This window comes from Ranitomeya imitator, chromosome 10 (assembly GCF_032444005.1).
Source record: "Ranitomeya imitator isolate aRanImi1 chromosome 10, aRanImi1.pri, whole genome shotgun sequence".
NCBI classification, from domain to species: Eukaryota; Metazoa; Chordata; class Amphibia; order Anura; family Dendrobatidae; genus Ranitomeya; species Ranitomeya imitator.
Window position 1 is genome coordinate 128,295,933 of NC_091291.1, and position 10,931 is coordinate 128,306,863.

General features: G+C 41.8%; 1 protein-coding gene across 2 annotated transcripts; it reads left to right on the top strand.

The window, feature by feature from the left end:
* Positions 1–2,803: 2,803 nt before the first annotated feature.
* Positions 2,804–10,071, top strand: PERM1 (PPARGC1 and ESRR induced regulator, muscle 1). 2 transcript variants are annotated; one of them, XM_069741805.1, is made up of 5 exons: positions 2,844–2,965; positions 6,409–6,472; positions 6,568–8,404; positions 8,498–8,614; positions 9,550–10,071. In XM_069741805.1, the coding sequence occupies exons 3-5, from the start codon at positions 6,739–6,741 to the stop codon at positions 9,648–9,650; spliced, it is 1,884 nt and encodes a 627-aa protein (XP_069597906.1). In that variant the 5' UTR covers positions 2,844–2,965; positions 6,409–6,472; positions 6,568–6,738; the 3' UTR covers positions 9,651–10,071. The 2 variants fall into 2 exon arrangements, with proteins under 2 accessions (XP_069597904.1, XP_069597906.1); XM_069741803.1 differs by lacking the exon at positions 6,409–6,472 and having other exon boundaries at positions 2,804–2,965; positions 6,737–8,404.
* Positions 10,072–10,931: the final 860 nt, after the last annotated feature.

Consider the following 10,931-nt stretch of genomic DNA (forward strand, 5'->3'; position numbering starts at 1 on the left):
CCGATCGACCAAAACGCTGCACAACCAGCTCTACCCTCACCTACTGTATCCTCACCCATCCCTTGTAGATTGTGAGCCCTCGCGGGCAGGGTCCTCTCTCCTCCTGTACCAGTTATGACTTGTATTGTTCAATATTATTGTACATGTTTTTATTATGTATACCCCTCCTCACATGTAAAGCGCCATGGAATAAATGGCGCTATAACAATAAATAATAAAAATAATAGGTAATAAGTGCTGCTTGGTAGTAGTAGGTGCGTAGCATTAGTTGTCGAGGTGAGTATATCGTGCCCCCTTAACCAATGATAAGATAAATAATGCTCCCTGAAAAAAGTAATGATGCCCATTGAGTGCCCCCTCCAAAAGCAACTTCTCGGCCACTTCCTGCAAAACCAGAAAGTTTTTGCTACTCTAATCTTAGTGACCGGGATAATGACGCTTCGTGGACCTGCAGGTTACAGCTTGGAGAGTGGTGGCCCTTCTGGGGTCATTGACATAGAGGCACTCGCCTAGACATCCAGTCTCCTGGCCAGAAGTCCGGGATACGTGCACCGCCCCAGATGCTCGGCGCCACTGACACCACTGCTAGTTTTTGTGCCCCTAAAAATGTTGCCCCAGAACAATGGCCGCTATGCCACCTTTCCACATACACACACTCTACTCCAATGCCGGGCAGATACCTAAACAGCATTGTTAAAAAAAGATATGTGTGCACCCAGTGTGGAATCAGGGCTACAAAGTCCTGGACTGGAGCTTACAATGAATTTTTCCATGGGAATACATTAAAGAAAATCTGCAATGTGCCCCAAACACTGCAGCAAAGTTCTGTAATAAAAAAATGGAGAGCATGAAGAAGAATTTCTGAAGAAGAGATTGTAATTCTATAAATAAACCCCTCTAAATACTATGACTGTGCACCCCTGGGGTGTAATCCAGGCACTAGAGGGTGCCAATCATTACTGGTGGGTGCCAATCATTGCCGTTATGTGTAATATGATGTATGAAGTGTTGTGCCAAGGCCAAATTATAAACATCAAGAGATTTAATAAGTCTAAAATCTGAGAATTAAATCTTTAAAATTAATCATACTGATAACAGCAGTGAGTTGATGTTTTGCATTCTCAATTTTCGACACCAGGTGGCAGCACAGGACCACACATCGCTTGAAAATAAGCCTGAAGGTCCATGCACACTGTACTGTTATCATTTTACGATAATCATGCAGCCTAAACAGGCTGCCGATCACCAAACAATCAAAACGCTCATTCATTGGGTGAAATGACTTTTTGTTTTGCGCAAAAAAAAAATAAAAAAAATTGTAGTTGGCAGCACAACAGCATCTGTGCTGCCGAGAACAATGGCACTGAACGATCTGCTGCTTGTTCAGTGCCTGTGTAAACTGGCTATTAAACCACCGTTGATCAGAAAAAAGGAAACGATAAACTGTCGTTTACTGCCACCAGAATCATCTGAATCCGCATCACACCGGACATATGCCCTCTGTAATATAGAGCCGGCGTCTGCCTGTTAGGGCAGCAATAGGAGCTAGTCTTGATTGTTGGTGTTGTTTAACTATTTAAGTGCTGCTGACAATCACTGACAGTGGCATCTAGATAGCAAGATTGCCTTCTCCTGTTGACGCCCCCCATCATGGGATGCGATTGTAGGATCACCGATGGTTTCCCCTTACAATCCTGAAGCCCCTCGCTGTCGCCATCTTGGCACTTCTCTGAAGCTCAGCCTCAGGCTGAGCTTCATTGGAGTCCTTGATCTACACTGAATCCTGTAGTACCGCGGCACTGTAGTATATACTGTAATCAATCTGATGATCAAAAGGATCAAGTCCCCTAAGGGGACTAATAATAATAATAATTAATAATAATTTTATTTGTATTATTATTATTAGTCCCCTTAGGGGACTTGATCCTTTTGATCATCAGATTGATTGGGACTAAAAAAAAATATCTAGAAAGGAAGTAGAAAAAAAAATGTTTTAAAAAATATTTTTAAAAAATGTTAGTTCGCTATTTAAAATATATATTAAAAAGTTGGTATCTGTAATTGTACTCACCGGGAGAATCGTGTTGCCCGGTCATTTTTATAGCACAATTAATGCTGTAAAAACAAAACCTGAACAAAAAAATGTGGTAAAATTGCAATTTTTTTTCACAATTTCATCCCTTTTTTGGATTTTTTTTTTTTCATATGTCAGTCCGTGATATAGTAAAATGAATGATGTCACTCGGAACGACAACTTATTCATGCTTGGATTTATTGTGAGGGGCAATTTTTACGATATGGATTAAAAGTTTTTTGAAAAATTATTTGAATTAATAAAAATCTTCTGTTTGTTATAAAGGCGGGAACGACCCTGAAGTATTTTGTCAAAGCTAAGGATGAGTACCGGTTTGGTACCAGAACTGTTCCCGAACTTGAACCTCATAGAAATCAATGAGGAACTGAACTTTGGAGCTGGAGGAAAATTCTCTCTCTCTGAAGTCCGTGTTTGGAGTCCAGCACCGGTCGGATCCCGAACGGTTCAGGTTCGCTTATCTGTTGTCAAGACCGCAGGTTTGTAAGATTTTGGGTATGTGACTTTTTTTTTGTTTTTGTACAGTTTTCAATAAGAACAATATCCATTCCTTCCACTTTGATGATTAAAAGTTATTGTGAAGTTTACTTTTTGCTTTGCAGTGGATCTTTAAATGTAGCAGCCCACCCCTCGCCGGAACGTCACTTGTAAGTTGTTGGTGCGAGCACTGTCCATGGTCACTATTTATAGATGTGCATTCCCCGAGGGTTTGGGTCCCGTGCTTCGAAGCAGGAGCCGGGGCCCTATTTTCAGCACCTGCATAGACATGACGGTCATGACAGGTAACCCCGTGTGTCCAGCTGCCCTTAGCCAACCGGGCTACTAAAGACCCTTCCAAAGGGGGCTGCTTTCCTTCATGCGCCCGACTACAAGGTAAGAAGCAGCCGTTGCGTCGTCTTCGGACTTATGTAACATTAGAACATGTTTTTAGATTTGCTGAACTTGAGAAGTAAAGTTTTAGTCCTTCGTTCTAGCAGGAACCTACAGAAGAAGGACCATTATAAGGGAGGGGGAATGATGCCAAAACTTAATGTTACAAGGCAGCAAAAGTCAGGGGTGAAAATAGCCCAAAAATTCATTTAGGTGGAGTTTCCCTTTAAACGGAACAGGAGTCAAACACGGGTGACCAGGAACATATACCGTGACAGCGTTGTGACATCGCTTAATCTGCAGAGTTTACATCAATTGTGTCGGAACCTTTAAGGCGCCCTTGAGACATTTTGAAGGTCATTTTGCGACAACTTGAATCCTACAACAGCTTGTCATCATGGGATTTGATACATGCTTCTTCTACCGAGCGCCTTTTTTTTTTTTTTTTTTCTACCAAGTCGTATTGATCGACAAGAGCAATCTCTATTAGGGCAATCGCAGCGCTGACATTACCCCCTTTGCCTATCGGCTTTCGGAGCGTAATTGTAGCCATCCAGATTACAGGACGTGATCGCAGATACACAATAGGCGGTTATCATCTTCCTGAAAAAAAAAAAAAAAAAGAATTCAGATCACAGACGATTTTGATGGATAGTAGCTGAAGGCTATAACTACCTGCAAAATGGTATAGGTGTCTGTAGTGTGGTAGGCCATTTAGTTTCCTTTCATAATAACCTCCGGGTGACCTTGCACTTGCCTAGACATGAACCGTCTTCCCATGCTCATTGATGAGACAAGACATAACGTATGAGAAATGACACGCATGAGAAGGCTGCTTTGTTATACAGGTGTTACGGCCGATTAGTATGGCACTGATACGCATGGCTAGATGGGATACATTTTTCTGAAAAACTTTGCTGCTGAAAACAGTTGCACGGCTTCACAGGTCCTGATACATCGATAAAAATGATACCTGTTTTGTAGGAATCCGATGTGTCATTGCTGAGAAATCAACCTCTAAACTCACAAATTAGCCTGGAAGTGCTTTGGGGGCATGTTGAAGCACTTAATGTATTGACACGCCCCCAATGCACCTACAGGCAAATATGCATGTGGCTTCACTTTCTCAGCTCTCGCACATCGGATTACTACACGACTGGTATCATTTTTATAGTTCTTCTAGGACCTAAATGGCCATATCACTAGCTTTATTACCAAGATCATCCTGATTGGCTCTTTTTCATATGTAGCGGAGAGATAGGTATGTGTACAGTATATTATGCTGCAGCCTGTGATTTCCTATTTATTCCACCATACAAGATTGAAAATGAATAATGCGACTATACTGATATCACTGTAGGTCAAGGAGGCATGACTACGACATTCATATCAGATAAAAAACACTGATCAGTAACACTATAAAGGGGAAAATGTACAAAATGTTGCCCACAATACCATGTCAATCTCTTTAAAACCCTTAAATTTAAATTACTCGCTAAAAAAGTTAAGTGCCTCATAAAAAATCTCCAATCTCCCCTGATTCTGTCACTGTTTTCCTCTTTGTGATATGTTGCTCCATTGCAGAGATATTCACATTTGTTGCTTCTGGAGCGCAGGATGTGAAATCTCTGCTTGCAGTTCAACCAGGCGTTTCTTCAGAGTCTTCTCTGGGGGTGTATGCTTTCATCCCTGCCTTCCAGATGCAGCCAATCACAGATCACCACCAGCTGATCTAGCAATCTCAGGCGCTGCCGAACTGTGATTAGCAGCAACTGAGAGAGGTGACCGTGCACGGCCCCAGAGAAGACTGTGAAATCTCTGCTTGCAGTTCAACTGGGTGTTTCTTCAGAGTCTTTTCTGGGGGCTTGTGATTTCACCCTTCCCTAACAGACGCTGCCAATCACTGATCTACAGTAGCAGTCTCAGACCCTGTTGAGCTGAGATTAGCAGCAACTGGGATGGGGTGGGGAGAAAGAGCACACCGCCAGGTAAGACTATGTGAAATCTCTGCTTGCAGTTCAACTGGGTATTTCTTTACATACAAAAGAAAAAAATGTGAATATCTCTGTAATGGAATAACTCAGTGCAACATGGAAAAAAGCAGCAGAATCAAGAGTATATAGGGATTTTTGCAAAGTATTAAACTCAATTTTTTGAGCAAGTCACAGATCCTATTAAAAAAAAATTGTCACCTTAGAAACATAATTTTATATGTTAACCATGATTAACAAAAAATATTCTTCCCCTTCCTTTAGGTGCCAGTCCAGGGTTATAGGTTAATCACAATTATTATTATATTATTCTTGTTTTGAAAAAGAAATTAAGTAAAATAAAAAAGATGAACATTTTTTGTTTTTTTTTAACATTTTTTTAAGCTAGATTGATAAAGTATTATAATTAATGGAAACCTAAAAGAAAAAAGGCAAACTGAACCCAACATCTACCAAAAGAAACCCCCCATTGAAATCAAGTCAATGTAGCCACAGATTGCATTTTGTCAATTTCACAACAATCCACATACGGTCTAATCTTTTATTTCATTTGTCCTGTACATCCTCACACTGAGGCCCATGTCTAGGAAGAGACATAGCGTCTCTTGCATGAAAAGAATGCGAGAACTGAAGTGAAAAATGACACAGACATTACAGGGATTGTCAGACCTTACGATATTGATGACTTATGTCTAGGGTAGCGCATCAGTATCAGATTTGTGGCGGTCCAACATCTGGCACCCCCACCAATCAGCTGCTTATACTGAGCAATGGATGGTGCTGAGAACTGATCCTCTTCGATAGGATCTGAGCTTCAGTTCTTGGTCCAGCATTCACCAAATTGTTGTTCTTCCTTTAGAATGGTTTGTGTTATTTTTTTAAAGGGGTTGTCCGGGACTTTAGCATTGATTGTCCAATCCATCCTCAGGACAGGTCATCATTGATTGGTCGAGGTGCGACTCCCAGCATTCCTGGCGATCAGTTATTCCCGATGTTGATGGCGGCTCTAACTGCTCCGTTATGGAGTTGCAGAGCACAACTCCGTTGACTGTAAATGGCTACGGCCGGTACTGCACATCTGCCCCCTATTCAAATCAATAGGGGATGGATGTGAATATTCAATTAAAGAGGGGGAGGATGTACAGTACCCGGCCACGACCACTATTCTATCAACAGAGCTGTACAGCTCTGTAACTGAGCAGTTTTGACTACCGCCAACACCAGGAACAGCATTTGGTAGAGATGCTGGGCGTAGCACCGATCAAACATTGATGACCTATCCTAAGGATAAGCCATGAATGATAAAGTCCTGGAAAACCCTTTTTCATATTAAATATATAGTCTAATCTGTGGGAAGCATGGTATAGAGCAGGAAGAGCTGAGAATATTGATATATAGCTTTGTGGGAAGAAACTCTGTAAAACTGTTTTGAATTATATTTTCTGCCCCTTTAAGGTTTAGGAGTCCAGTGGGCGGTCCTAATCACTGACAGCTATCTCTCTACACACCCGCTTGACTCGTAAGCATAAAAAGAGCTGGTGTTTAAATGGATTAATTAAAAGTTGAGAGATTCGATTCCTAACAAAACGTATTTGTTTTACTAATTTCTCTTAGAATTCTCCGAAAATCATTATCTGCTTGGCTTCTCCTCCTCTGTACTATGATACCCCCAGATCGAACACCATGTTCAATGTGACAGGTTCTCTTTAAGTGTTTTTATTCAATTCATAGCCAATACTTTTTGCTAACATTTCTGCTGTGCAATTTTTTTTTATATTTACAGCTATGGATAACTTTGAATATAGTATTCAGATCAATGACCGCGACTGGGAGGAATTTTACTCCACGGCTGAGGAATGTGGCTTAATGCAGGTGTCCTTGGCCACAGAAGAACTCTGGTTGAGTGACACCGAACAAGATGCCGTCAATTGCGCCCAATCCAACAAGCCCAAGTTTGTCCGCATCAGTTTATGTCCACCACCGAAAGAGGAACATCCTGCTCTACCGGTCTCCCAGCCAGTTGTATCTCAGTCCGGGCAAACAAGCAACAGGTGGCTAAGCCTGGATGAAGACCTTCTGTCAGGTAGTGAAGATGAAGAGGAGTTTGGATCCGTCAGCAGATTTCTTTGCCAAAAGGAGTATATGCGGCAAAAGAAGGAGTTGGAGCAGATGATAGACATTCCACTTCCAAAGTCAGTAGACCATGGTGATCTAACCATCCCACTGAAGGAAAATTCAAGGATGAATTTAGTAGGAGAAGATTTAGTTGAATATATGAGGACTATGAACATTGACCGAAATATTCAATATGTAGTACACCCCCAACAGAATTTGTGTAAAACCACACAAGTGGAATTAGGACACTCTGATGCTGAACCGATGGTGTCCTCACGGCCTGATAAAAATCCAAGACCCAGTGGCAACGTAAATTATCCTAATAACTCGTCTTATTGTGCACATAAGACTGAAACTTGTTCCTCGGTAAATGGCTACCTACAAGGAGAGAACATTCCTGGTGTAAATAGCAGCAAAGATGAGACAAGAGGTTCAATGTGGCATTCGGGACGTGAGGCTACTGTGTCTGGATGCCTAAGCAAAGATGACTATTCCAATACAGAACATGAGATGTTTGATGTTCCAAGAATTCTTGAGGAACCTCCGTCCTCCAAGCATAATGGACTTGTCTACTACACCATGGAAAAAGACACCTTAGATATTAGTTGTGAGGTTACTTCAGAAGCCGGTGTAAATTCCTCAGCCGTCGAGCAAAATGTCCCAACCTCAACTGTCGAAGAGCTACCAACATTCATCTCCCAGCCAGATAGCTTAGATTTTGAAGTGAAGGCTACATCAAGCGCACATGACCCGGTCATTGACCATGCACCCCACACACGCAGCATAGTACCAGTCAGTGCTACGATAAATGCTTGGAGGAATCAGACGCCACTAAGTTGTCCATCCTCGCCCTACTGTAGGAAGACCATTCTGACTTTACCAGAAATGTATGACTTTTTCTTTGGTGATGTTTCAGACACCGTTTCTCTTGAGACAGAATTAAACATGGCAAGTAATGAAGGAATCGTGTACACTCCCGAGATGTATGAATATTTCTTTCTCGAGACAGAGGAAGAAAATAGAGCAGAAAGCAAAGGTGGCAGCACCGTTGAAGCATCAAGTACAGATTTGGCTTTGGTTTCAACCTCCTCAGTAGCTGCCACTTGGCCTGAGGCCTGCGAGTTTTTCTTTGCTGATGGGCCTCAAGATCATTACAAGGAGGGCATTTTGGTCGGTATACCATCTTCCAAAGTACAAAGTGCCGCAGACATGATTCAGTCCTTCATTCCTAAAGGACTAAAAAGATTCTCGGTGAGGAGAGTACATCCCCGGAGACACCCACATGGGGGTCTTCTTCCTCAAAAACATCATGGCGAATCTGAAAAATCATCATCAGGTAACAGTTCGACTTCAGACTAAAACATTAACAAAGCTCTGATGAAAACCACTGTGGGGTGTGATAACGCTTTGCTTCAATGTCTGTTTACAGGCTCTATTGCCCCATATTTGTCCCCGAGCAGGAGCGATGCATGCTTGGTGTTCCTTGCCTTTGCATCTTGGGCTGTGAAATCTTCAGACTTGCAATCTTCAGATGGATGGAAAACAGGTGTGTCCAAAATTCTTGCGGAATAGTTTTGAAAAATGATTTTTTTTTTTCTACCGGCGTGACGCACTTTATATCTGACCAGGAAAATGGTCTCCGGGAAACCATCAGCATTGATCAATGGCCGAGATATTACTTCCATATTTACGATAAATGCTCTGCTTTGGCTGACAGTGGGAAGTAACAATTATTATCATCTGTACTCATTGACATCTAGGAAGGGCTAGGACCGCTTCCATTAACATTTCAATTTGGACTCTTTAAAAAGGGTTCAATTTCCTGATCCAAAACGCCCAAATCTTTGATGACTTGGTATGAAATAAGTCTCTGCAAAGGCCGAATCTGTCAGCAATTTTTTGAACAGCAGGATGTAGAGGTTGAGATCCTGATTCCAGTGATGTGTCACTTACTGGGCTGCTAGGTGTAGTTCTGATAGAATCCCTGCTGTAGATGTAGCAGTGCTCAGAATGTTGAGCTGTGTATAACCCCGCCAGCACCACCGATTGGCTACTTTCTGACATTGGAAACCGCCAATCGGTGCTGGGCGTGGGGTAACACAGATTAGCTGGACTCTTTTGCATGTGACCTAGTCAGACAGTGATTGTATTGAAACTACAGCGAGCTGTTGAGCAAGTGACAAATCCCTGGAATCAGGCACCCTGCCCATATATTAAGCGGCTCTCATATAAACTCACAAAAAACACATTGACAGTTTCTCTATAATAGCAGTTTTGCAGTAGCTTACAGTATTTGACATAATCCCTCTAGGTGCTGCTGGACATAAGGTTTTGGATAGAATCAGTCTCCTTCCCCTTCTGGCAGCTGACATCATATTCATGTCTTATTTTCCCCACAGAACAGATATTCTCACCTATACTGTCATTTGGGGATTTAATTACATTTTATACAAGTTTCTTTTTTTTGGTTTGTATTTCCAGCTCTGCTGGCGAATATCGGCGCCGTCTCTGCAATTCAATATTTACGGAGACGAAGCAGAAGAACCTGGCAGGACTTACCACCCATTGGAGATGAAACCTAGACTTCCCACCAAGACGATCAACAGCTCCAAGGAATGGTCTCCAGGTTGCATGATGACGATTTGTTCCCGTCGCTCTCAGATTTGGAACGTTAAGCCAAGCTGATGCTCAATGCTACAGTACAGAATGTATCCGTGAATTAACGTCAGCACCTGGGGCCAGAAAGGCAGGAGAGGTTTTGAGGAGGACACGTTCAGGTCGGCAGGTGTGGCCAGGTATGACTGCTGGAAACAGTACGTGGAATCGTGGACTGCGGAGGTAACGAGAATTACTGCAAGTTCTCAGCAAGTTATAGATTAATCTGAGAGTTCTCGAATCCAATGACTGACTCAAAAATCAGTGGAAATGCAAGTGTGTTCTGTGCTGCGATCCTTCTGCCTCCAGTGTTGCTGTGATACATAATAAATTTTATCTGATCCATCATGTACATGGTCTATATACCGTATATATATCCGCCTTCCCCTCCTCTATTCATTTATCGCTGCATTTAATTCACAAAGTCAGTGTGTCCAGTGATGAAAAGACAGATGTAGCAGAAAGAAAAAAAAAAAAAGGTCCTAACTTTACATGGGTAGAAAGCTGTCAATCAGTGGTGTTGGGCGGGGTTACACAGGGCTCAGCATTCAGAGAACTGCTAGATCTGAAGCAGAAAAAAACTGATTTTTATCAAAATGACAGCAAGTAGACTAAGTGACATAGCTGGAATCAGGGTCTCTGCCCCTACATCATGCTGCTCTCAGATGACCAAGTAAAAATCTGGTGATAGATTGCCTTTAAAGGAGAACCCATCACCACATTAAAAGTGGCCAATTTTTGCTCTTATTTTTATTCCCACCGTTTCATTGATTATTCAATTTTTTTTTTTTTAAATCCACAATCTGGCTTTACAATTATGGCCTTTTTTTTTTTTTTATTTAGAGCCAATTTTTCTGGTCTTTCCCAAGTAATAATGTTGAGCAGACACACCTCTAGAACAACTGAGCCGCGCCTGCTTCGTAGAGTCCACAAAATTTAGCACCGAGATCAAATACCTGGGGAAAAACAAAACACGGGAATGGGGAACAAAAACTGGCGACTAAAACATATACCTTTACAGAATGAAAAGATATGCAAATAAGCTGGCATTTTTAGGTTTGACCATTTTGCTTACTGTCAGTATAATGATAAAAAAAAGGACCTCCAGTACAGAAAATTAATTTAGAATACTGACGCTTCTTTAAGGAGTTGTCCAGGATTGGGGGTCAAATCTGTATTCACTTGATGACTGCAGACTTGTTAATCCT